We start from the raw sequence: 26,955 nt of genomic DNA on the forward strand, positions 1-26,955 counted from the left end.
ACTACACAGGCCTGACAGTGCTCATTGGCTTGCTGCTTGCTCTGTGTGTGGGAACATTAAGCAGTTGTTGTCTGTGAGCCATTTTGGAGGAAACAACCATGGGGATAATGCGCCTCCTGTGCAGCAAGTCATGTTCAACCCTGTCAGGGTAAAACAGTTATGGTACTTCGCTATTCTTTGTTTTATTGATTTGGCTAGTTTTTCCGGGACACTAGGGTGGGGTGAGGTGTTATACGTGTAAGGGTATCCCTCATGCATTGCTTTGAGCTTGCTCTGGTTTGACATAATTCCTGAAATTTCTACAGCCTGGATCGTGCAGTCATTATGTTACAGGCGCATGGCCAATGAAAACTCTCCAGTTGACACGGTGGTGAAGAGCCCCCCAGGAACACTTGAATTTAGTGCATTGGTGTAAAATGCCAGGCCCTGAGCCACACAGACTGGATTGGCATTCTGTCTCTTAATACTTATGCTCAGTGAGAGCCATGAGGTACACTGGAAAGCCAAGGGGTCCCTTATGAGTTACCCCAGCAATGGCGTCTACACAGAACATACCCTGTTTATTCTTTCTTTGTGTGGCCCTTTCTTTTACATTATGATTACTGCATTTTGGTGGTTCTACAGTAAAGTCTCCAGGGAAATACCTTTTCTTTTTCCTACTTACACTGCAATAGTTATATTTAGTGTCCACTACTATATATGCTGTTTGCTTTTTATACACAGTTCATAGACAAAATATTTTATATTACCAGTCATGTTTGTGTCCTTGTTTTTTTTTATTTATTTTTTGCTAATCTAATGTGTAATGTCTTTATAATTTTTTTAAGTCAAATTCCTTGTACACTTTGGTGTACTTGCCCAATTAAACTTGCCTCTAACACCATTTGTGTAAGTTGTTGAAAGACAGATTTTATGACAGATCACGTCATCTCAGTTGTCATATTATACTGTGCTATTAACACCACCCTAATTAATACTATTACCACTGCTAATATTCCTGTTGGGTGACATGATTGCATTATTCCACCTCACAGCCCCGGGGGGCTTTGGTTTAAACTTAATCTTATAGACATAGAGAAAGAATGTGACACTGTATACAGATATTACTCTGTATAGAGAGTTATATAGAGTTTTCTCTATGTCTTTGTGGGTTTTAGATGAGTTTTTTTTTGTTTTGTTTTGTCTCACTTCCCAAAAATGGACCTGTAAGTGTGCTTGTGCTCTGTAATAATAAAAAAAAGTGTATTCCAGTCTACAACCCTGGTGGACCAAAGTAAAATGTTTGCTAAAGATGTTAAAAAAAAATGCTGAATAAATAATACTACTAGGTATACATCTGTTAAACAAGACCTGATAATGCCACAGCATAAAATTCCATTTTCTATATGTGAGATTAGAAGTGTCAAAAGTTGAGATTATACCTGACATATAATTCATAAACTGTAATGCAACCTCAAAAGTAATCTTTTTAGGTTCTGACACTTTTGAAAACAAGAACGTGAAGGGAAAATATATCCCTTTGACTAGAGTAAAGATGTGTTTTTCAGTGCAGACAGTAAATTCTGTGTGTGCATAGTTACTTCAAGAGGCGTAATAAAGCAGGGACCTGCTGTTCTCCGGCTTTGAGAGCCAAGTCTCCACCATGTGCCACGGCACTGGCTGTTTGTGCATATCATATATTAAGACAGGTTTGACAGGCAGTCCCGAAAGAAGGTCTCCATCTCTGTTAAAATTTTCAACAGACTGTTAGATGTGAGCGTTTTCAAGCTTACCTCGAGTCTTTGAGATGGGCTCTTTGATGGAGCAGAATCTATCAGGATTTTCGCAATGCTAATACTGTCAAACAGGACCGGCTGACTTAGGATTCATTCATAATGCAGGAGCCCCACAAATATGAATAAATGATACACTCCTAAAAGGCAAGCAAGAAGAAACATGCCTAATTAATATCAGTTTACAATGCTGGCTTTTCCTTTCAGATGCAAATCTTCTGCATGTTTCATTTTTAAGACTTTTGATCGGAAATGTATCCAATGTACTTTTAAAACTGTCTCTAGAGACCTCCTTCTTCTTTTAAAAATGCTTGATGTTTTACTGATCACTTTATAGTATCAGTAATACATTTATATTTTAAGCATTTGGCAAATATCCAGAAAGGATTCTTATCAAATCTATACATATATGCTGGTACAAATGTATGCACAGTCTATGACTAATAACACCAATACAACCTTGTTAGAAAAGTGTTAGAAGTCAGGGGGTTTGAGGGCTCATGTATGTATTTGAAATATCTTTTTTATTCTTCATATTTCACAACCTATAATAGCAAAGCGAACATGTTTTAGATTGTCTTTTTTTTTTTTTGGCTACCTGCCACTATAGCTAGAAATATATTGTATATCAAATGCAATCGTAAATATTTTGTGGTATAGTATCTCACCAATGTGTGTAGACCCCTCATATTTCAGCAACCATTGTAGTATATCTTCTTAAGGAACAATACTGTAGAAATGAAACTTTGATATATTTTAGAGTTATCAATGTGCAAGTTGTACAGCAGTATAGATTTACTGTCTTCTGAAAATAACTCAACATACAGCCATTACTGTTAAAATAGCTGGCAACAAAAGTGATTACAACCTTAGTGATAACAGATGTACGTCTTTTAACCATGCAAAGATACGTCTTTTTCATCGTGTTCGTGTTTTTGTTTGCTTGACAGGACTATACAAATTTGTTCTGGTTTTGACTTTTGCCTGTACTTGGACCCTAAGCTTGGTTTTCCCTTTTGGACTTGTTAACTTCTCTATATATCTAACACTCTACATAGTCACTTAGTTCACTGGCAGAAGGGGTGTGGCTGCCATTGGGGTGGGGTTTGTTTTCTTTGTTTTTGTAGTAGGGAGTTAGGGAAATCGTATTGTATTTTTGTTGCATTTCTTTCAGTGGAAGAAGCTGCCAAATCAGATTATTTAGTTTATTGTTTTAGCCTTGGCCCAACCTGAAGACATGCCATTGTCTGGTTTTGTGTTTGTTATAAAGATATCAATTCCTTTAAATTGTGAGCTTGTTACTCTATGAGGCCTAACCCTAGACTGGGTCATAACAATTGTATTTGAGCAGTAAAGATTTTGTGCTTTGAGTACAATTCTCTCATACTGACCACTGGATTGTCAACATAGCAACTCATGGCAAGAACTCTCTGAGGATTTGAGAATTAGAATTGTTGCTCTCCACAAAGATACCTAGGCTATAAGAAGACCAGTAAAACCCTGGAACTAAGTTACAGTACAGTGGCCAAGGTCATACAGAGGTTTTCCACTAAGAACAGGCCTTGCAAGGGTCGATCAAAGTACTTGAATTTCATGCTGTGCATCAGCAGCAGAAGCTGGCTTTTAAAAAACAGACGAATGAGTGCTGCCAGTATTGCTTTAGAGGTTGCAGAAGCGGAAGGACCGCTTGTCAGTGCTCAGACCAAACACACTGCAACAAGTTGGTTTGCATGGCCATCGTCCCAGAAGAAAGCCTCTTCTAAAGCTGTCTCATAAGAAAGCCTGCAAAGCTGTTTGCTAAAGACAACCTGTACAAGAGCATGAATTACTGGAACCATGTCCCGTGGTCTGATGAGACTAAGACAAACTTGTTTGGCTCTAATGGTGTGTGGTGATGCCCTGGTAAAGAGTACCAAGAAAATTGGGTCTTGCCTACAGTCAAGCATGGTGGTGGTAGCATCATGGTCTGGGGCTGCATGAGTGTTGCTGGTACTGTGGAGCTGAGGATTCATTGAGGGAACTGTGGATTCCAACAAGTACTGTGACATTCTGAAGCAAAACATGATGCCCTCCCTTCAGAAACTCGGGCAAGCGGCTGTTTTACAAAATAATAACAACTCCTAACACACCGCCAAGATGACAACTGAAGCTGAAGGTTTGGAATGGAGTGGCCAAGTATGTATCCAGACCTAAACCCTATTGAGCACCCGTGGGGCATCCTCAAGGGGAAAGTGGAGAAGCACCATGTGTCTAACATCCAGCAGCTCTGTGATGTTATTATGGAGGAATGGAAGAGGATCCCAGCAACAACCTGTGCAGCTCTGGTGAATTCCATTCCCAGGAGGATTAAGGCAGTGCTAGATAACAATGGTGATCTCACAAAATATTGACACTTTGGACACAGTTTCGACATTCACTTACGGTGTACTCACTTTTTGACAATTATAGTTGTATGCTTAGTTATTTTCAGACTACAGTAAATCTGAACTGCTATACAAGCTGCTCATTGACTACTCAAAAAAATATAAAATTTCATAACTTTAGTCCTAAAACTAATACCAACTAAAATGGTTGCTGAAATGTGAGGGGTGTACTCGTTTTTTTGAGATGCCATATACGGTATCTGCTTTTATGAGGTGAGATGTATGCCTAGTGTTTGCTGTATTAATGGATTTTTATTTTTTATCTTTTTTGAGTGGAGCTGTCAAAGTATTTTATTTCCTACGTCTATCAACGTTATTAATATGGCACGATCGGTTGATGCTAAATCGTGCTTTTAGTACCGTCTGGCAACCACCCAAAATGGATGATCATGTTTCTTACTGCACTTGTAATTGTACATCACACAGTGATTTTATTTAGCATATTTCTTGAAACCACTTCTCCCCTCTCATGTTTGTGAATTAAATATTGTTTTAAAACATCAGAAAAAGGTCATTGTTCACCTTTTGTAGGCTGTATTGTCATTTGAACAGAAATTGACAATATTTCCATAGAGCTTTAAATGCTTAATTTCTAAACTCCATATGTAATACATGAAGTGAACTGTGCTAAATTATTTACAGCTTATGGGTCTAGGTCAGCAGTGGTTCAAATCTATACATAGACCATCATAACCTATGAAACAATGCTTCATTAAAATGTAAAGAAACATAAAGATTTTCCATAATAATGAAAGTCTCAGAACGCCCCCCTCCCCACCCACAGGCAGAAGAGCACTGAATAATGATAATTATGAGCTAGCTTTAGGAGTCTGCGCATGGATCAATAGCTGTGTCTAACCCCTGGCCCAGGGTAGGTGAATGGTGTGAGGAGCCCATGACATTTCATTTGGGTGGCTGTCAGAGTGCACTAACAGGGAATTTTTGGCGCTTCATCAGCTGCTGGTTTGAAACCTGGTGCTCCATTGGGCATGAGCAGCTCTGTTGATAGCTCCAGCAACCATGGCTGTCAAACACGGTTAACCGCCTCGACCCCTGAGATACCATTCAATACTGTTCCATTAGCATCGTCCATGCCTTCAATGACATCTCATATCTTGTTTTTCCACCAAATGCATCACACACTTTTCTCACCTCAGCAGGCAGGTGATAAAAGACCCATTTCTTCATTTAAAAAAAAATAAAAATAAAAAAAGAAGCAAAAACAAAAACAATGTCATGATTTTGCATTAGGAACATGATTACATAGTGATCTACATTTGCAGGTCTTTCTGAGGTCAGATATATTAAATCAAGCAACTCATTAAAGTATCAGTGAACAGTGATATCCTTCCTACAAAGTCTGATCTGCTCTATAGATTGTCTTGGTTTAAAAGAGAACTTTATTGTAGCTGGTCAGGCTGACAATCAGCAGGAGTTGTGATTCAGGCTGGAACTTGTAAAAGAAAGGACTGACAGTTCCCTTCATTCTTGTCTTGACTGTCCTGTTGTCACTATCAGTCTGACAGCAGCTGGAGATGAAAGGTCCTTTGGTCTTTGGGGGGAAATGAGCTGAGGACAAATTTGTGTCACACATTATGTATTGTTTAATTACAAAAAAGTTTTATAATTGCACAGTTCAGACTGAAATTCTAATGATTGCTAAAGATCAGGACTTGGATCCTACATAAAAAGGTTGCACAAGACGTTAGGTTGGTGGGGGGTTACTTTAATGCGAACACAAGCAAGCAAACAGATACAGTATGATGAAAGACCATGTCGATGTTGCACTGCACAGCATTCTTACAAACCTCCTGGTCAGGATTGTGTTGAATTAAATCAGGCTGTTAGGTGGTTTACTAGTAACTAGTTAAAATATGTTAATATGGAAAAAAGGATGTACATTGACCAAAATACAGGAGGCGGAATTGGAGGTGGCAAAGTTGCTGGTTGCTGAGATGTTGAGGGTTGACAGAATTGAAAATGAGTTTATTAGAGGGACGGCGCATGTAGGACGATTTGGAGACAAGGTGAGAAAGGTGCATAGGAGGGACATAGTTGCTGAGGATGCTGAGAATGGAGCCACCAGGCAGGAGGAAAAGAGGAAGGCAAGGAGGAGGTTTATGGATGTGGTAAAGGAAGACGGTTGGTGTGAAAGAAGCAGATGTAGCTGACAGAGTGACATGGAGACAGATGATCAACTGTGGTGACTCCTAATGGGAGCAGCTGAAAGAAAAAGCAACCAGCAGCTTTCAATGGAATATATGACAGGGTCGGTGGGCACGGATTCTTAAAAACCTTTCAGTTTAGGTTACAGCAAATTTGGGTTTAAATCGGCAATATACAGAAAATAACAGAAAGAAATGTGGATCATTTAACTCAAAACATACAAGATGGTGGACAATGATATATGGAAATTGTTGTGCCTGATATCCAGGTTTTTATCATTTCTCTATTTGTAAAAACTTCAGATTATTATTTTTTCAAAGGGGACATAATGTTCACTCTGAACATCTTCATCATTTAAAATAATAATAATAATAATAATAATAATAATAATAATATTAATAATAATAATAATAATAATAATAATAATAATAATAATAATAATAATAAAAGAATTCAAGGAAATAAGTATACGTGAAAATGCAGGCAGTTTCATGTGATGGATGTTCGAGATATGGAAATTGGTCCCACCCAAATTACCATTTCAAAAAAAAGAAGGAAAAAAAAAAAAAAACATACTTTGTTACTGGAGGGTGCATCGACGATGGGGTCTTGTCTTGTCTCCCTATTTCTTGCATCGTCTGGGCTCATTAGTGACACCTTGCCTGCAGGTTCCTTGCAGGTTTCTGGAGTCATTTCAGCTCGGTGCTAAGGGAAGGCCTGAGCACTTCTTGTTCCCTAGATGGTCCTTGGATCATTATCAGCACTGTATCTGTAATATGTGGGTGTCCTCCATTAGCCGAGGTTAGTTTTTCGGGTCAGTGTTTCTGCAGCGTTTGGGCTAACGGCACTCTGCAGTTTCTCACTCACAGGCTGTGGAGAAATTTCAGCACGGACAATAGGGGCTATTTTTAGACTTTTTTATAAAATGGTTTTCTACAAATGACTTTCTCTGTATACTCCTTATTTTCTTCTGATTACTCAGTGCTTCTCTTAGGAAATTTGTTAGGATGGTTACAAGGTATATCTTTTTGTGTGTTTTCCTTTGTGTTTGGAACGTGTACGAGAATAAGAGTACCGTCTGTATTCAGGAAATCTATGCAAATGTGGTGATTTTGTAAGAAAAGAAAGCTGGTTAACAATTCAGAGCAGATTTTATAACACTGCAGCTACACAGGAGTTTTACCTTGAAGAGAAAACAGCTGCACAGTTTTATGCTTGCTGTTGTTTTGCGAGGAATCATGCTGTTAATGATCGGGATTATCAATGCTTGCCCTAGAAAATGTTATGAATCTTTAATTTTTTTTGTTTTGTTAGTCTGTAGAATGCTATTTGGAGCTGATATGTGTACAAATCTACATTTAATCCTGGTCCTGGAGCTGTCTTTCGAGTATGTCGTGAATTGATGTAGGAAGAACTTTCAAATTAGACTCGACTTCTCATGGATTGATTGATGGTTTGATTGATTGATTGATTCATATATTTATATATTGATTTTTTATTTATTTATTTTCTCCATAATTTGCCATTATTGGGCCTTCTGAAAATCTTTCAATAACCTTATCTAACCGTAATTGTCATTATTTATATTATTATTTTATTATTTGATTAAAACATTATACATTTTTCCCCCCCTTAAGCAGTTCAACAATATCGATTTCTGACCCTAATGCACCTTTTATAGTCAGATATGATCTAATCACATAAATGAATCAATCTGGACATGTAAGAACACCTCGCGCCCCTGTAATGTTGTTAGAACACCGCTCGAGCCTGTGGCGTCTCCACGGGGTGACTAGAGGACCTTCACTTTTCTAGTCGTGTCATTAGATTCAGTGCATCAATTAAGTCCAGGCACCCGAGTGGAAGAAACGCTGTGCAACGTGTTTGCATTAGCCTTCATTAATCCCCTCAGTGCTGTTCAGCCAGGGGCAAAGGGTAATTAACGCCTCACCTTTTTTTGCAGACCTCAACACAAGAAACTTACACATACAGCCCTGCTCAACAACTAGAACATGAATATTCATGCTATTTTATTTAAGCCTACAGGCTCTGACAGAAAAATATCAACTTTGTTTTTTTACCCAATCATTGCCTAGACACAACCTTACATAATCACTGTAGTCTTATATAATATTTATTTCATTATATTCACTTGAACCTTTTTTAAACCATTTTTCCATTGTATTATTGCCATAACAATACAGGGATGTTTGTCATCTTACGTTTAAATTTAAACATCCAAATGACATATATTTTACCTTATATTTATTAATCTGTTTTTATATTTTTATTAAGAACACTACAAATAACATCTTATCAATAGAATTAGCATGTTGCTAAATATTCCATTATATCCTGGATGAAAAGTGGAAAATGTTTTCAAGGTATTTGCTGTTAGTTTTTCTATCCAAAACCAGGTAAAGTGTTCATACAGTACTTAAGGACAGACGTTGTATGACTTGTATGTGCTTTTTGAACATCAAATTCCACATTTAGATCCAATTTGTTGAAACAAGAACCTCCACTGTTCTGGCAAGATTTTCCACTAGATTTTGGAGTGTGCATATTGAGATATTTGCTCTTACAACCACAAAGGTTTTAGTAAAGTCAGAGGTCTGAGTTCTACTGCAGGGCAAGATCCTTCACTCCAACCAATGTAAAGCATATCTTCATGGAACTGGGTTTTGCACAGGGGCATTGGCATGCTGGGACATGTTTGGATCGCCTAGTTCAAGTGAAGGGATTGTGTACCTCCAAATTTGTGGCAACAGTTTGGGAAAAAACTATATATGGCTGAAAAAAGTCATGTGTCCCAACACTTTTATCTATATAAAAGATATGGTCATGTGACTTATGAATACTAACGCCCCAATTTCCAGGCCAATACAATATAAAAACTTTCTTTCGGCTTCTACCATTAGGGGTCGCCACAGCGGATCATCCGTATTCATGAGCCGCATGTTCGATTTGCCACATGTTTCTACGATGGATGCCCTTCCAAACGCAACCCCCCACATTTATCCGGGCTTGGGACCGGCACTAATGGCACTAATGGCTGGGGTTGGTTCCCTGACCGGGGATCGAGGCCAATACAATATAATATGTCAAATAATGTCATATAATATCTTATATCATTCAAGACATGAAGTGTATGTAATGCAGAACACATCTTAATTTTTACAGATGTTCTTCTGATGTGTGTTTGGACATCTTATCCTGTCCAAATATTTATTTGAATAAGATAAGAAGCTGATTAAGAGCAAATTATGAGCTTAGTGAGGAAACTGGCAGTCTTCGTGGAAATAGATGATGGGAACGGTTACATGGAGATACAGATCAGACAGAGGGTAATGTATGCAAAACGATGCAGCGTTCTGACCGGAGGTTTATCTCTATGATCTGTTTCATCATTGAAAAGTACATTGAGCTTTCATCAGCTGGGTTTGCCTCGGGGAGGAGAACTCTTTTGGCATATGCATTTGATTAAAACATTATAAGGTCTGTAGGCATTCTTAATACATTGCTGTTTATTCTCCCAGGGTTCCAAAGGAGTTTGACCTGTCTCAAAGTCCGGTTAGGGAAGGATGTCGGTTTGTTTATTAGTGGTATTTTAGTGAAGGGTACTTCGATTGAAGAGAGATGGTTGTGGTGATTTAAAAAGAATAATTATGTATATTGCCTCCAATCAAGGGCTTATACATACAACTTAATGGCAGCTCTGAACATTTTCTCACATAATGAGTAATAAAATCCCAATGCACTATGTCTATGACAACTTCGAAATCCTTAGACACCCCCCTCCACAATCAGTTTCATTTTTCTTTCAGAAGCCTATGGTATAATTTTGCCAGCCTAACTATTGAGAACAGATGCTTCCTGCCTCACTCATGGGGTCTTCGGAGATAGATGATGGCTGTGTAATGTAGCGGGGGAAAAAACATATGAAGGTGTTGCCACACTGAATATTTTTAGGGACACAACGCGTGGTGAAGGGTGCTATTTGCTTCTCCCCAGCATGCAAGAACAGGAAGAATGAGCAAATAAAGCAGTGTCGGCTGTGACGCCCGGCTTTGGAAACTGAGAAGTGGCGAGCACTACAATTGAATGACTCGTCGGCTTTTTCGGCTGCTCTGTTCTGTCTGCTAACCTTGAAAAGAGGAGAGAATAATACTTCTCACATTACGTTAAGAGGGATCCCAATTAGATTTTCTGCTACCCTGTCCCCTCTCTTCCTTCAGCCAAAAATGGATGGTAATTCGACATCTCAGACGTATTGGCATTCGGCAGGAAAATAATTAAAGAACATGATTCATGGAGCCAAATCCCATCCGAATATCGTTCGGTTTCATTGTACGTCACATGCACCGGCTTCAGAGATGCCATTTAATCTACTTTAGTCATCTCCTCGTGGGCAACACGACACCGGATTTGCACATTTAGTTTCAAATGTTGTTCACATTCCTTCCATTTATAATCATGACCAAACAAGATTATGGCACAGTGTACGACGAAATAATAATAAACGGATTACACAAGCATTTTGTAAACAAATATTTGAGGAGGAGTTGTGTACATGGTAGACTTTTATTTAATGAGTACTTGTGTAACAAAGACTTTTATGCAGTGTGCAGAGGAGAGCTTAGAGTCTGCCTGCATTTTGAATTTTTGGTCTCATTTACTATGAAAGAAAGGGTGAAGAGAGATGGCTTTTTTTTTTTGTTTATTGTTGCTATGCTTAAAGTGATCATAGGAAATCATTTGTCTGATAGATGTTCCACAACATTAAATGTAATGATGTCATTCAGATGAGGATGGCTTTTCTTTTTGAGTCTGGTTCCTCTAAAGGTTTCTTCCTCATGCCATCTCAGGGAGTTTATCCTTGTCAAAGTCGCCACTGGTTTGCTTATTAGGCATAAACGTATAATTATAAGGAACAAACGTATATGCACTAAGCTGTATTCTTTTATACAACTTTAAAACCTCTTTATGAATGTAAAGCTGCTTTGAGACAATGTCCATTGTTAAAAGAGCTATATGAATAAAATGAATTCCAATGAAAACGTTACAAAGTACATGTCACTTATTAATTACGTCAATGTTGTAATTGAAAAAATGCTGTGATATATGAGGAATATACAAAAGTATCACAGCACAATTGTGTGTTATTCTTCAATCCTTAACCCCATTTAAATACAATTTTATTCACAAAACATAGTAGCATTGCAATCATTTTTTTAACAGGATCTTTAATGATCCTGTTAAAAAAAGATGAATTACTATTAATAGACCAGATGAAGGGATCCTAGGCCATGCAAACATCTGGATGGAGGCTGAGTAGGCATGATCATGTTAAACCTCAGCACTGTTGAATGTTTGATTGTGATTGATCTGGGAAGTGTTGATTCGTTTTTCTATAACATCAGCTCTAACAGTGACTCTAGATATACCATTAGGATGCTCTTATTAGTAAATTTGATGGTAGCTTAAAACAATTGAATTAGCTGTTGAACTAGATCAATTAGATTTAGTTATTTATGTGGTGACTACTTTTGTGAAGAGTTTATATGATTCTTAGTTATATGACATGCATTTCTAACTTGAAGAGAGAGAGAGAGAGAGAGAGAGAGAGAGAGAGAGAAAAAAAGAGAGCGGCTGCTCAGGGATGGATTATTTAAAGCTGCTGTAATGTATTTTTATTGCTGTACCCATGCAAGTGAGAACATTACTGATTAACCACATAAATGGATAAAAAAAAGTATGCAATGTCATTATTTAATGAACAAACGATTGTAATTGTGGTATATGAGGAACGTTAGTAACGTAATATAATGCTATTAAAAAAAAAGGAAATTGCTCTTCTTCCACACACTGATATTTCACACTCCTGATACTTTCTGATATTCCTACGTCAAACCTCATCGTGTTCAAACCAATAAAACACTTTCCAGAACGCTCTGTGCATCATTTATTTACAGAATAAGTTATCAGGCCACAGTGCTGTATGAGATCTCACCTGCTCCGTCCTCAGTCGGAGTGATACTCATTCCCGATGAAATGAGTTGGAAGGAAAAATATTACACCAAACCCGAGAGTACGCCGTCCAAACATTGCTATGGCAACAGTATTTTTGATGGCGTACAATCAGGAGCGATTCAGAGATTCACTCTGGATGTGGCATTTGTGAATTCGGAAGTCCTGTTCTGTATCTTTGTTCTAGTGTGGCATTGCTGGCCATTTCAGATGTTCTTTCAGATGGTATCAGCAGCTAAGAACAACGCCTGCTCGCCAGCTAATCACTTTCAAGCCCGCGGCTGGGCCTCTTGATTTGTGCTGCAGGCGAGTTTGGCTAAATGGAATCAATTAAACGCATGCTTGTAGATGACGGTCCGCTTCCAGGAGTTTGGGCCTTTGATGTAGCAACAAAACCAGATTAATTGAATTGAATCAATTTAAAATGCATGCTGGATTTAAAAAAGCCAGTGTTCTAAAGGTAATCTGAGTGTGCTTGCGCGTGTGTGTGTGTGTGTGTGTGTGTGTGTGTGTGTGTGTGTGTGTGTGTGTGTGTGTGTTGTTCCACTTCCTTTTCTGTTTTTATTGTTTCCCAGAATCACCGTGTTCTTTTAACAACGTTGCTTTATTGCTTTTAAATTAGTGCACCTGTTAAGATTAGATTTAAACCATTTATTTCTCCTCCTGGTTTAACAAGTGTATTTGAATGTAGAAAGGTTAAGTGGAAATGGGGGAAAAAAAAAAAGCACAATTAATTGTGTAAGAATGCAACATCATTTAACTTTAATGATTGTTGAACTGAAGATCCTTATCTTACCCCTATTGGTTGTGAACATTTATTGATAATATCAAGCAATATTTTTTTGCAACAATTAGAAATTAGCTCTGGTGCCTCCTATTTCTCTTGATCATTGCTGAGATCTTTTTACACCTTGATTAAAGTCTCACTGTGGAAAAGATTATTGATTGGATATAATTTGGAACGGCACAAACCTCTCTATAGAGGGCCTCACAGCTGACAATCCATATCTGAGCAACACCAAGCCGAGGTTGAAAGGCACATATCTGGGTAAGGCTACAAGAATTGCTGCTGCACTGAAGATTCGCAAAAGCACAGTGGCCGCCGTAATTCTCAAAGACAGTATATACAGGTGGTCCCTGAGTTAGGGTGGTTCAACTTACGATTGTTTGATCTTACGATGACGAAGCAACGCCCTCCACTCGTGAACCAGTGCTTGTCTACGCAGTCTCTGCCACATACAAATATACTGTATAGTTTTTTTATTTAATGTAAATTGCTCTGTTTTGCTAAATTATGTAACGTAAACTACACCTTACTGCTCAGATTTCTTTAAGACCATGTCTTGACTTTTTTTATAGCCTTCCCCTAGCTCCAGCTTGGATACTGTAGGACAATTACTACTTCTATTGTTACTATAGGAACAGCAACAGCTAATTCAGCTGGACTCGTATGGTGGGCGAGTTATATAATCTAATAATGAACACTTTCAACTAAGTGTTATATGAAATTTCATGTTAGTGGACATTTATGGGTGGAGCCTCTTGTGTCATTTCTATGTACTAATCAGTAAGTCTACAGGATTAAAAACTTGTGCTTGGGTTTTACAATAATTGAGAATTGTTTTGTCTTATTAATGTCAAGAGACTTCATAATTGAATGACTGATTATAGCTGCTATAAAGTGATGACAGGAACATTTCTTACATCTACAGTATCAACATGTATTAGTTGACACCGCTCCTTTTGCAATTCAATAAAAGATTTTCTGTTCACATTTTTTTGGATAATTACAATATTTGACTCCAGCATGTTCTGACATAGCCAATTCAATAATAATGATAAACTGAAAAAAAAAAAAAAATTATTTTAAAAATAAAATGCCCTTAAAATCACACAGATTGTAAAAAAAAAAAGGTTTATGCAGTATTGTTGTAACAAAGTGATTTTTAGCCAGATCTTGTACTATACTTTTTTTTTTTTTTTTTTTTTTTTTTTTTTTTTTTTTTTGTAAAATAAGTTTATTTATTTATCAATTGAAAATATATTGGTCTCTACTGGAGTACCTGGAAATGTCATTTCATTTCCTGGACATCTAGCAGATTAATGATTTTAAGGCAGTCTATTTTGTCGCATTTATTGTCCCATATATAATCCATGAAGGAATGCAGGCATTCTAACATCTTTATATGAAGTGATTTCCAAACACAAGTTTATGTTGTAGATTGTAAAAGTAATCCTATGGATAATGAATAACCCTATAAATATAAAGGTAACTATTTTATCTGAAGATTTTGAACACAAATTGCATTGTAAGGATAAAACAAAAGCAGTAAATGTAATATTTAAGAAATATTTCTGCAGCTGGACACATTGTATCTTTTCACACAGCTTGTAATAATAGTTAGAGGGTTAGTATTATTATTATTATTATTATTATACTATATTGACAAAAGTATTGGGACACCTGAAATTTCCAGCAATATGTAGTTCTTCTCACAATTGTATAGGATGTCTTTGGATGTAGTAGCATAAAATCTTTTCTTCACTTGAACTAACAGACGCAAACCTGTTCCTGCATGACAATACCCCTGTACACAAAGTCAGCTCCATAAATATATGCTTTATATGGGTTGAAATGGAACATTTTGAGTGACCTGCTATAGAGATCTGACCTCAACCCTATTAAACACCTTTGTGATAAATCGGAAATGTCATTGCATCCCAGACCTCCTTACCACACCTACATCAGTACCTGACTTTACTGACACTCTTGTGTCTGAATTGTTAAAATCTACACAAGCACACTCCAAAATGTGGTGGAACATCTTACCAGAAGAGAGAAGGTTATTACAACAGCAAATGGGGACTACATGTCAAAATACCACATGAATTTTGTGATCAAGTGTCCACAATGTCTATACTGTCCATAGCGTTTGAGCTAAAGCTATTGTTAGTTAAACTTTGCTAATATTTTTAACATGCTCCTGGGTTGCTGGGTTAAAAGGGCACAAATAAAGCAAACAAAAATCGTCTCTGGGTTACGTATGTATCCCTAGTTCCCTGACGGAACGGGACGTTGCGTCGAAACGCTTTGAAACGTTCCCAAAGCGTTTCAACGCAGCTCGAGTTCCTGTAAGGGAACGGTGTGTACTATGAGTATTTCGTTTGTATTTTTTATACCTAAAGTAAATTTGAGTTTCTGCCCTGAAATTCATTCCGGGAACAACATTATTTAGTAAATTGTAAATTAACTTATCTGAGCTCAAACTTGTGTTTGGAATTTGAATTGTTTAAGTGTTTGCTTTCTGTGTTCTGAAGTCATGGTAGTGCTATTTGCCTGAAACATTTTACATTAGCTGTATGTTCTTTTGAATATGATTCTCCACCCCTGGGTACTAGTAAAAAAGTCATAGTAACTTGACAACTTGGTAACCACATGCTCTGCACAAATAAAATAACTTTCACTATATTCGCATCTTTCACAAATGCTTCATTGAGTGTTCAAAGGCATTTTATTCCAAAAACAATTCCAGTAACACACACGACAAAAATTGCCTTGTGAAGTTCAATTCGATTTAAGAAAGAGCTACACACTCACGCACATACCCGGAATCCTCACCCAATATATAACCAAAAGTCCAGCGTAAACAAACCCATCTCCTGGTTAATAATGGTTAATGATCTATTTTTTTTTTCTGTCAGGGAGGTCAGGCAATCATGAGCTCCATGAAATAAACAACCATTAAGAGATAGTTACTTAAGATCTCCAGAGGTGGCCAGCTGTCATAACAACAATTAATGGATGTTAAGAGGGGGCGAGTCCGCTCCACATCATCTCGCTTCCGTACACAAACCCGAACAGCGCAGAGCAAAAAAATGGCAGGAGGATGAATACAAGAATCTTTTTAACTCCCTCTAATGTTATTAGCACACAGCTCATTTGCATTACCGCTTTTGCTTTGTGTTAAACGAACATTAAATCATGCTGTGTTTTTCTTTCCTTTCTTTTCACAGGTTTTTTGAGCACAGGAGACCAGGCGGCCAAAGGCAACTATGGGCTCTTAGATCAAATCCAAGCCCTGCGATGGACTAGTGAAAACATCGCCTTCTTCGGTGGTGACCCTTTACGCATTACAGTTTTCGGCTCTGGGGCCGGGGCATCGTGCGTGAACCTGCTCACGCTGTCCCATTACTCTGAAGGCAACCGCTGGAGCAATTCAACCAAAGGTACAGTGCTGAACTCGCAACTTTAGACCCTTTTTGGTGCTTGCATGCCGGGGTTTTTTTTTTTTTTCGATGTTTTTGCATGGACTTTTGTGTGTATTTTTTTTTTATTTTTCTTCCTTTCTTTTCGAACACAACATACTTGCTATATGCATCATATGCTTTCGAAACCTCCCAGAGGAAAATTCCCACAGGGCTTTTTCATTCATCTTTCTCTTTTCATCCAAATAACCTGCTGACTAGAATCTGCAGAATCTGCTGCGGTCCTCAATGACTAGGCCTCACACCAACACCAACACCAATCCATACCTTCTGTTGTTCTATTTCCAGCAAAAGCATTGCATACTGATACATCCTTGTGTGTGTGTGTGTGTGTGTGTGTGTGTGTGTGTGTGTGTGTGTGTGTGTGTGTGTGTGTGTGTGTGTGTGTGTGTTGTTTCTACAATAATACATCCATTTATCACCTGCCTCTACTACTCTACTTATGGTTTTCTATAGAGAAATACTTACCGGTAGTGCACTTCCAAATTATAGGCACCCTCTTTGAAATAATGTACATGCAATGAGTAGAATATTGAGTTTGTAAATACACATATAGGGACAGCCAGCTATATATTTATTCTTGCAAACTGCTATTGGTGCCCCCAAATTAAATAATAGTTAATGTCATATACACAGTCCAATAATTCAATTTTGAATACAACATTAGAGCCCTGCTGTATTTCCAGTGACAACAACTTTTTGTTTATAATGCAATTTCCTTTATTTAATGACCCAAATTCTGCTTTATTGCATGTTAAGGCATTTCCTGGCTTGTGTATGTCAGCATTCATTTGCCTCGTTTTTATCTTGCAAAGATTGTAAAACATGGACGGATTGAACATTTGCCCATTATATGGAGAGGTGCCACTCTATCTGAGGATGACTCTATAAATAGTTATCTTTTATACTCCATCATGGTCATAGCCTCTCCATGCTCCAGCATTAGATCAAATTGTTTAGCGTTTATCAGTTCTTTTTTTTTAGAAGAGTAACCTGTGAGGTCAGTTCTATGGAAAAATTGTATTTACATCGTTTCATTTTTACTCAAAAATCAGCTTAGAAGCAATATTTTCACAAGTTTTGGCCTTTATAAATGATTTCTTTCAATATATCTCTTGCTCACACCTTCCAGAGCAAAGTATTACTCCGACCTATTAGCCACTGGATTCTCCCTTTCAGCTTTCCTCCTCTCCCCTCTTCTTTTCTTTTTTGTATCCTATCCTCTCTTCTCCTTTTCTCTTTTATTTTCTTCCTTATCCTCCTCTCCTCTCCCCTCCCCTCTTCTCTTCTCTTCTCTTCTCTTCTCTTCTCTTCTCTTCTCTTCTCTTCTCTTCTCTTCTCTTCTTTTCTCTTCTCTTTTCTTCTCTATTATCCACTCATCTCATCTCTCCTCTCCTTTACTTTTTTTTACTTTTTTCTCTTTCTACTCCTCCCCTCTTCTTTTCTCTTCCATTTTCTTCCTTATCCTCCTCTCCCCTCTTCTCTTCTCTTCTCTTCTCTTCTCTTCTCTTCTCTTCTCTTCTCTTCTCTTCCTATTCTCCACTCATCTCTCCTCTCCTCTTCTGTCCTTTTCTCTTTCTTCTCCTCCCCTCTTCATTTCTTTTTCCTTCTCTTCCTTACCTTCTCCTCTTCTTTTCTCTTTTCTTTTCTTCCTTATCCTCTTCTCTTCTCTTCTCTTCTCTGCTCTTCTCTTCTCTTCTCTTCTCTTCTCTTCTCTTCTCTTCTCTTCTCTTCTCTTCTCTTCTCTTCTCTTCTCTTCTCTTCTCTTCTCTATTCTCCAATCATCTCCCTTTTCCTCTCCTTTTCTCTTTTCTTCTCTTTTTTCTCCTCTCCTCTCCTTTTCTCATTTATATTATCTTCTTTATCCTCCCCTTTCCTCTCCTCCCCTCCCTTTTTCTCTTTTCTTCTCTTCTCTTTTTTCTCCTCTCTCCTCTCATTTTCTCTTTGATTCTCTTTTTTTCTCCTCTCGTTGCCTTTCATCTTTTATCTTCTTCTCTTTTCTTCTCTTCCTTATTCTCCCCTTTCCTCCACCCACCTTCTCTCCTTTTCTCTTTTCTTCTCTTCCTTCTTCTCTATCCTCTCCCTCCCTTCCCTCTCATTTTCTCTTTTCTTTTCTTTTCTTGCTTCTCCTCTACTCTTCTCTCCTCTTTTCTTTTCTTTTCTTTTTTATAAAATGCAGCACAGTCGTCAAATGTAGTCAGGGGAGCTGAAGAAAAGGCAAGAGTGGTTAAACAGAAAAATGCATATTTAAATATTCATGTCCTCATGATAAGCATGATGCAATGCTGAATTTGTGAGGTGTTGTATGATTTTATTTGCAAATATTTGCTAAATACAGTTTTTTTTTTGGCAGGTGTTAAACACACTATGCCGCTCTCTCCTTCAGCACACTCTTGGCATTAATTGATTTGCATGGCGTTTCCATGACAACCATTTATTGTGTTTACGCCTCATTATTTCTACTAAAAGCTATCATTTATTTGAACAATGTCATAACAAATCTGTTGTTTGCACAATTCATTGAAACGATAAAGCGTGGAATGTCCCTGCCTATGAGTTTCATTTCATCTCTCTGCATAATGTTTTTTGTTTGTTAACAGTGTTTTTCAGTGTTATTAATTTATAATCTTTGTCTCCCAGGGTTGTTTCAGAGAGCCATAGCTCAGAGCGGGACAGCTCTGTCCAGTTGGGCAGTGAGCTTCCAACCAGCTAAATATGCTCGCATGCTGGCACGGAAGGTGGGATGCGACTATCATGACACAATGGAACTGGTCGAGTGCCTGCAAAAGAAGGACTACAAGGAACTGGTGGAGCAGGACATCCAGCCAGCACGGTACCACATTGCCTTCGGGCCAGTCATCGACGGCGACGTGATCCCGGACGACCCGCAAATTCTCATGGAGCAGGGCGAGTTCCTTAACTACGACATTATGTTAGGTGTAAACCAGGGTGAGGGTCTTAAGTTTGTCGAGCTGGTGGTGGACGGAGATAGTGGTGTGCAGGCAAATGACTTTGACTATGCGGTGTCCAGCTTTGTGGACGACCTGTACGGCTACCCTGAGGGCAAGGATGTGCTACGCGAGACCATCAAGTTCATGTACACAGACTGGGCTGACCGGCACAATCCAGAGACCCGCAGGAAAACCCTGCTGGCACTCTTCACTGACCACCAGTGGGTAGCGCCTGCTGTGGCCACGGCCGACTTGCATTCCAGCTTCGGCTCGCCCACTTACTTTTACGCTTTCTACCACCACTGCCAGACGGAGCAGGTCCCCGCGTGGGCGGATGCAGCTCATGGAGACGAGATTCCTTATGTCTTTGGCCTGCCTATGATTGGGCCCACCGAACTCTTTCCCTGCAACTTCTCCAAGAATGACGTGATGCTCAGTGCGGTGGTCATGACATACTGGACCAACTTTGCTAAGACTGGGTGTGTAAGAAGTTTGAAAAGTCATTCTTTAAATGAAATTTAAGCAGATGCACAGTATAAAATGTATTTAAAGTTAAAAGCATTATTGATATAATTTAAATAAATATTCTAGATTTTGACTCTAATCTGATTCATTGTCCTCGAATATAATAAATAATTAGATTTTTTTTATAGTTTACATGTGATCTTATCCAATGATGGTAAAGCTGGCAATGGGGTGAATTTAGTGTGAGTTTGACTTTGCCATACTAGATGTCATCACAAGTGAGGATGGAAAATCTATTGGTGTAACTGGCAAATGTGCAATTTCTGTTCATTGCCTCCTTCCTCTTAATTAAAACACAGGGGCAGATGTCAGCAGACAGCCATATTCACTGAGAACGCATAAACACTCTTCCCCGTTGCCTTTAAGCATGTCTCCATGCCAGCAAATGTTTTTTCAAGCAATAAAGGGTCAGCGTAGCCTTTTTCCAGCCCCACCACACAAGCCCAGATGGACTCTATGACCGATAATGACTTTTATATAGAATAGAACATAGCACTGCCATATCACACAGGATCGCAATAAATTGCTGTCATATTTTATAGCGCAGGCAGATGACTGTGTGCACTCACGTGGTCCATATGTCTGTATGCCAGGCTTTAGTGAAAAGATGTGTTTATTGCAATGTAAAGAGTGCACATAATGTTATATTCATTGTTTGTGGCCTCTCATTTTGCAGGGACCCCAACCAACCGGTGCCACAGGACACCAAGTTTATTCACACCAAACCCAACCGCTTTGAGGAGGTGGCGTGGACGAGGTACAACCAGAAGGAGCAGCTGTATCTGCACATCGGCTTGAAACCCCGCGTCAAGGAACACTACAGGGCCAACAAGGTCAACCTGTGGCTCGAGCTTGTTCCGCACTTGCACACCCTCAACGAGGTCACACAGGGAGTCTCATCCACCAGCACCACCACCAAGGTGCCTGCGCCAGACGAGACCCCACGGACTCCCAAAAAGATGCCGGCCAACACCAAGAGGCCTTTCCCTACCCCGTTCCCCACCGAGACACAGGACGGAAACCCAAACCAGAACCACAACCAGCCGTTCCTGGTGGAGCAGCGTGACTACTCTACTGAGCTGAGTGTCACCATCGCCGTTGGAGCTTCTCTGCTCTTTCTCAACATCCTAGCCTTTGCTGCACTCTACTACAAAAAGGATAAGCGGCGGCATGATGGGCACAGGCGCGGAAGCCCTCAGCGCACCAATGCCACCAGTCAGCTTGCACCCGTCCCTGACGAGGAGCTCATGTCTCTGCAGATGAAGCGCGGCGAGCTGGAGCGTGAGTGTCCGCTCGTCCTGAGGAGCAGCTGTCCACCTGACTACACCTTAGCCATGCGTCGGTCACCTGACGATGTACCACTCATGAGCGCCAACACCATCACCGTCTTGCCCAGCACCATCCCGAGCGCCCTCGGACCACTGCATCCGTTCAACAGCTACGCAGGAGTGCAGCACAACAACACACTGCCCCACCCACACCCCCATTCGCACTCCACGACCAGAGTATAGCCACACACATGCACACACACATATTCGCAAAGGATTTGGGTACTGGTGAAGCATATCAGTGCTAACACATTTTTGCAGAACATGGAATAAACCATGGAATTTCTTTTGTCTCCATTCGGAGGAAAACGATCGTTTTATATTAGAAATATGAAATGAAGAGAACATCGTGGAACAATTTCAGATTTAATGAAAAACAACAAACACAGATTTTTTTTTTATCCTGGTAAAATGGACAAAGGAAGCCAGGCCTATTTCTTGACCTAGAAATTTCACTACAGGTTGGCTTGAAAGGTTTACAGAGGCTGTGGCTAGAGGGCGTGTGGGAGGCCCTGTGTAAATCAAAGAAAATTTGATGTTTCTAGAGGCACTCGATTGTTGAGTACTCTCTGGAGCAAACAGGAGATGCTGCTTACTTACTTTAGGCATGTGCTCTCCTTTAGATGGAATCATTGTAAGATATGGAATAGAACATAATTGGAAAAAGATGGTTGGAACTTCTCAAGAATATGCACAATGTCTTGAAATCTTTTTTTTTTTTTTTTGGTCAATTTTCTTTGGGAACACTTTTATTGTATAGAATCTATTTACATATCTAGATATGTACGCAAAGCTGTTTAAGCTCTGACTCTGGGGCATCAGTACTGGAGAATCTGCCAGCAGTTCATTATAGCGGGGTGGGAGTGTCACCGGTTTTCTGGCAGATATAGCTTCATCACACAAGTGCTGTCTGGATGGAGGACAAAAAAGGGGAAGCTGGATATTTTTTAGCACGAAGCGCATGACATTTTATCTGCTTGGTGGCTGTTCTGCTGATTAAGTCTTTATTAAAAAAAAAAAATCTCCCACTGGATCTGTTTGAGGATATACTGCTCCGATTGGCTCCCAGTTCCAACAAAATCGGAAATACGTTGGCGCCGGACAAAGGCGACAGTTCCCAAAAGAAGGTGGGGAAATTTAAAAGGGGTGGGCAGGGATATGCTACATAGAGTGCATTCACAAATAGCTTGAGTGAACGTGGTTATAAGGACTAGTTTTGTACAATGTGTCTTGGTAAAACTTTTTAATAGTGGTGAGTCAGTTGCTGTTTGAGATCCCATTTGTGGGATAATCATAGTGTTCTTTTATTTCTTCTTCTTTAATTTGCTTGTTTGGGCTTGCTGTATTCCATTCCTTTTATTTATTTATTTTATTTTTATAAACTTTTACCACTTTTATCCACTTTTACCTTAGAAAATAATCCTCATCATGTAGCACATTTCTCTGCCACACTTATCAGGAATTCTCCATAAACAGAAGCCCCAATAAATTAAGTTGCCAGGAATCGTTCTACATAATTTTTTATATTAAATGAGATTGACTGCATTGAGTTTTTTGTTTTGTTTTGTTTTGTTTGTTTTTGCTCATCCCCATTTATCGAGATGGACCCCCATAGCCCTACAATGAATGTTTCTAAATTTCTTCCTGTTACTGAGAGGCTTTGCTGACAGTGTAGATTTGAAGGCCCTCTCATCTTCTTTTCTCCTGCATCTGATCACAGCAGGTGGCGAGATGGCGTCGGAAAAAAAAAAAACAGATGGATAAATAAGTACATTATTAAATAAATAAATAAATATGAAGGCAAAAAAATCAACTGAGCTATACGAGTAGAGGATCAGTTTCCATAGTATATCACTCTATCATTAGAAACACCTTTAAAAGTCATTTCTCATATTGATTAGCATGTCTGTCACTTTCATTTTCGCTCTTCCTTAGATCATTGCTCTCATTCCTAGATAGGTGTTAGATTTATTTTATATCTTTTTTTGATAGTCTTACTGTTCATCCATTGCTGCAACTACGCATTCTGTCTTCATCAGCATTCAGTGTTCAGTTTGCCCCATTCAACTTCTCCACTTCTCCACTTATATGTGTTCTGCTGATAATATTTGGATTTGTTTGAGAGCCTTTTATATATTAAAAAATAATAATAATCCTCCATGCATTTGTGAGGGTAGAAACAGCTAATGCAGGAATGGCTTTTGATGACTTTTTCCTAATCTTGTCGATTACTAGTCTTGGGCGGTATGACAGCTGATCCCAAATATCAGTTGTAGGTCTTATAAAAGTACAGGTTTTGAAAGCCTTTTGCGTTACAACACAACAAGTTGCTTTCCATCCCTCTGGAGAGCGGCAGAGCAGCAAGCGACAGATCGTTTTCTGTGTGCCTGTGCGACACGAAGCTACGGTTTCTGTTGTATTTATCCAAACATATTGTCTCCAGTGAAGTCGCCAGCCGTTGTGTGGTCTGACATTTCTTTAGTTCCCTTTAGTTCCAGCGATCAATTTGTTCCCATTTTAAAAAGAAACAAGAACAACTGTTCACCATTGTTTCATGTTGCCGTGTCATATACATCTCATTAAATGTGTATAAAGATATTATTTAGAAATATATTATCTTAAAAAGCTTGGAAAGAAGTTTGCACAGTTATTTTACAATGCTAGTGAGCAATCAAATTCTTGATGAGATTATTTATAGAGACACAAATACTGTCAGATTGTTTCGAATTGATGGGAAAAGGTAACAACTGTGCCGTCCTGCATTACGGCTATAAGACAGGCCACTAATAAAAAAAAATAATAATAATTTTTAATGATGGTAAAGGGGTTTCCTAGAACATTGGAATGTCTATATACAGATATCGTGACAGGTAAATATATGAATGTATTATAAATAGTGTGGCTAGCATAGAAATAAATTAGAAAGAAAACCTTACAGCATTGGACCTGCCTGCTGTGCTTGGATCGGCTCTCGCGTTTGTTTCAGATGACTCGATATCCCAAAAAAAAAAAAGGGGGGTGGTTTATTTTTATAGCCAATAACAATAAGGCAGTGTTTGTTTACTGTCTAAATGGCAAACGTAAATTTCAACTTTAAATTTAAACGTGGTTTCCGTTTATAATTCGTGCAACAAGGAGGCCAAAGATTACCAAACATACTGCTTCATAACTTGAAGCCGTGACTTCTACCCTGATAAATATTGATATCATAATCATTGTACATCAGACCATGTTTTTCTTTTTGCCCATGCATACTGCCCACTCCTACTCCCCAACACACACTTTCCAATTGACCTTAATGTATTTGAATCGGAGAGCCCTGTGACTAATGCTGTGCTGTCGAGGAGTGATTAATTAAAGCGCTTGTGACTTCAGAGAGATATGGGTTATTTAGAAAAGTCACAGTGACACACAGGCACACTGCCAGTGAAGAGAGACAGAGTAAGGGATAGTATAAGACAGAGGAAAAAACTTCAAAATAAAATAAATAAATAAAAAAGGAGAAAATGATGCTGTTGTCCCAGGACCCAGGTGACCTGTGTTACAGTGCAAATCCCAAACATGATGTTCCCTTCTAGAACATGGCCTCCACTGAGCTTCTGCGTTCCTGTTCGCTCAGTTCCCACAGAGCAGTGCAGTAAATACAGCGCAGGAGAAGCTGGAGCATTAAGTAAAGCCTATCCTTGCTCGCTCAATCAATGCAGGTATGTATATGCAAAACAGCCCTGCCCTGAGTTCCTTTCCAAACGAGACTCCTTTTGAGCAGCGCTCACATTTAATGAGCCGTTCATACCAGGGCTCCTTTGAGGATTTGTTCCATATATTTGCATGTAGGACCAAGGTGAGAGCTGGGAAACATCAGTAACCGAGGAGAGCCGCAAGGCTCAATCTCACACACCATCAACAGGACGAGCCTCACGACTGAATGTATTACAACATCGAGTGCCATTTACTATTTGTTTTTATTTTTGTTTTTCTTTGTTTAGTTTTATTTCTTTTGTTCTATCTAAGCTTCAAAGTGACGATCAGAATGCCTGTTCATGGGAACCATATCAAAGGGCGGTTGTAATGTAGATTATTTGTCATTATGTCTTTATTTCTGGTTAAATAGGACTTACTCTTCTGGAGCACAATAAATGATTTTATTAAGCTGAATTTCTATCATTTCTTGATTACTCTTTGTTTTGTATGAACATCGTTTATATTCTGTCTTGTCTTTTCTGGTCTTTTGGTCTTTCTGCCTTTTTCTTGACTTTCTCTTTCTATCAAACACACACACACACAAACACACACACACACACACACACACACACACACACACACACACACACACACACACACACACACACACACACACACATAAAATACATGTTAAAAATCAAAATTAGAGGAAAAAACTATCTGGAATGAATGAAAATTGACTGCTATTAAAACTGAATCTAGAACATTCCGGACACTTGGTATAGCCCTGAAGCACTTACATTGAATGAAATAGAGATCATGTGAAATGTTTTGGTGATAGCACCTTAAAGTAAACAACATCAAATTAAAACAAATATAGAGCATACTTTCCCTGCCTACAGGTCTACACCTTTCAGACATTTGACCCTTTTTTGGATCAATTCCAAAAACTTATCAGGTTACCCTGATTATTGGATTTATAGTAGATAGTGTTAATCCTACAATCATTCAACCAATCATTCCTCAGATATCACACAGATATATACAGACATATACACCTCACCTTACATCATTAATTCATTTCAAGACTTACTACTCTAATTAAACAAACCCTTTAAAAAATAGACACTCCATAAAATAAAAGACTCCCAATAAGTCGTTTGGTACACGTTTTTTACACTATTATTTATGCTAGTTTAAAGAAAAAAAAGGATGACGTCAATGTGCTCGATGGACCAAAGATGAACGTTACCCATATCAATATCCATACTGTTGTCCAACTAAAGCCAATAGCTTAAGCTATGGCAGCGATCTTTTTTACCCTTTTCATGGCATGATATGAGGGTTACCCTATCTTCCATTGAAATATCATGTCCCTTAGTAGCACAGGCAACAGCACCAGCAGTAAAAACTTTCCCCATCACTATTGAGACAAATCATAAAGTTACAAATTCGACGCAAACAAGACACTGTAAATAACTCCTATGCAAGTTTGAATAAATTGCTATGAACTGGCAGCAGAATGCTGGAATAATAGAAACTGAATGTAATGTAAATATAACAATATTTTAAAAAAATTATTAATTATTATAACATTTATTTTATGACATTTTACACTTAAAAATTTTTTTCTAGGTGTTTATGTTTTTATGTTATATATATATATATATATATATATATATATATATATATATATATATATATATATATATATATATATATATATATATATAAAAATAGTGAGGAAAATAAGTATTTGAACACCCTGCTATTTTGCAAGTTCTCCCACTTAGAAATCATGAAGGGGTCTGAA

At 38.5% G+C, this 26,955-nt stretch overlaps 1 protein-coding gene across 6 annotated transcripts in view; it reads left to right on the forward strand.

Annotated features, from left to right (window-relative positions):
* Positions 1 to 25,616, forward strand: part of nlgn1 (neuroligin 1) — a 281,252-nt gene extending 255,636 nt beyond the window's left edge. For all 6 annotated transcript variants that reach the window (XM_083558463.1, XM_083558461.1, XM_083558465.1 and 3 more), the window contains 3 exons: positions 16,406 to 16,618; positions 19,298 to 20,087; positions 20,810 to 25,616. In XM_083558463.1, coding sequence (XP_083414589.1) covers positions 16,406 to 16,618; positions 19,298 to 20,087; positions 20,810 to 21,644 — 1,838 coding nt within the window. In that variant the 3' untranslated portion in view covers positions 21,645 to 25,616. The remainder of the gene's footprint in view (positions 1 to 16,405; positions 16,619 to 19,297; positions 20,088 to 20,809) is intronic.
* The last annotated feature ends 1,339 nt before the right edge of the window (positions 25,617 to 26,955 follow it).

This window comes from Silurus aristotelis, assembly GCF_946808225.1.
Source record: "Silurus aristotelis genome assembly, chromosome: 13".
NCBI classification, from domain to species: domain Eukaryota; kingdom Metazoa; phylum Chordata; class Actinopteri; order Siluriformes; family Siluridae; genus Silurus; species Silurus aristotelis.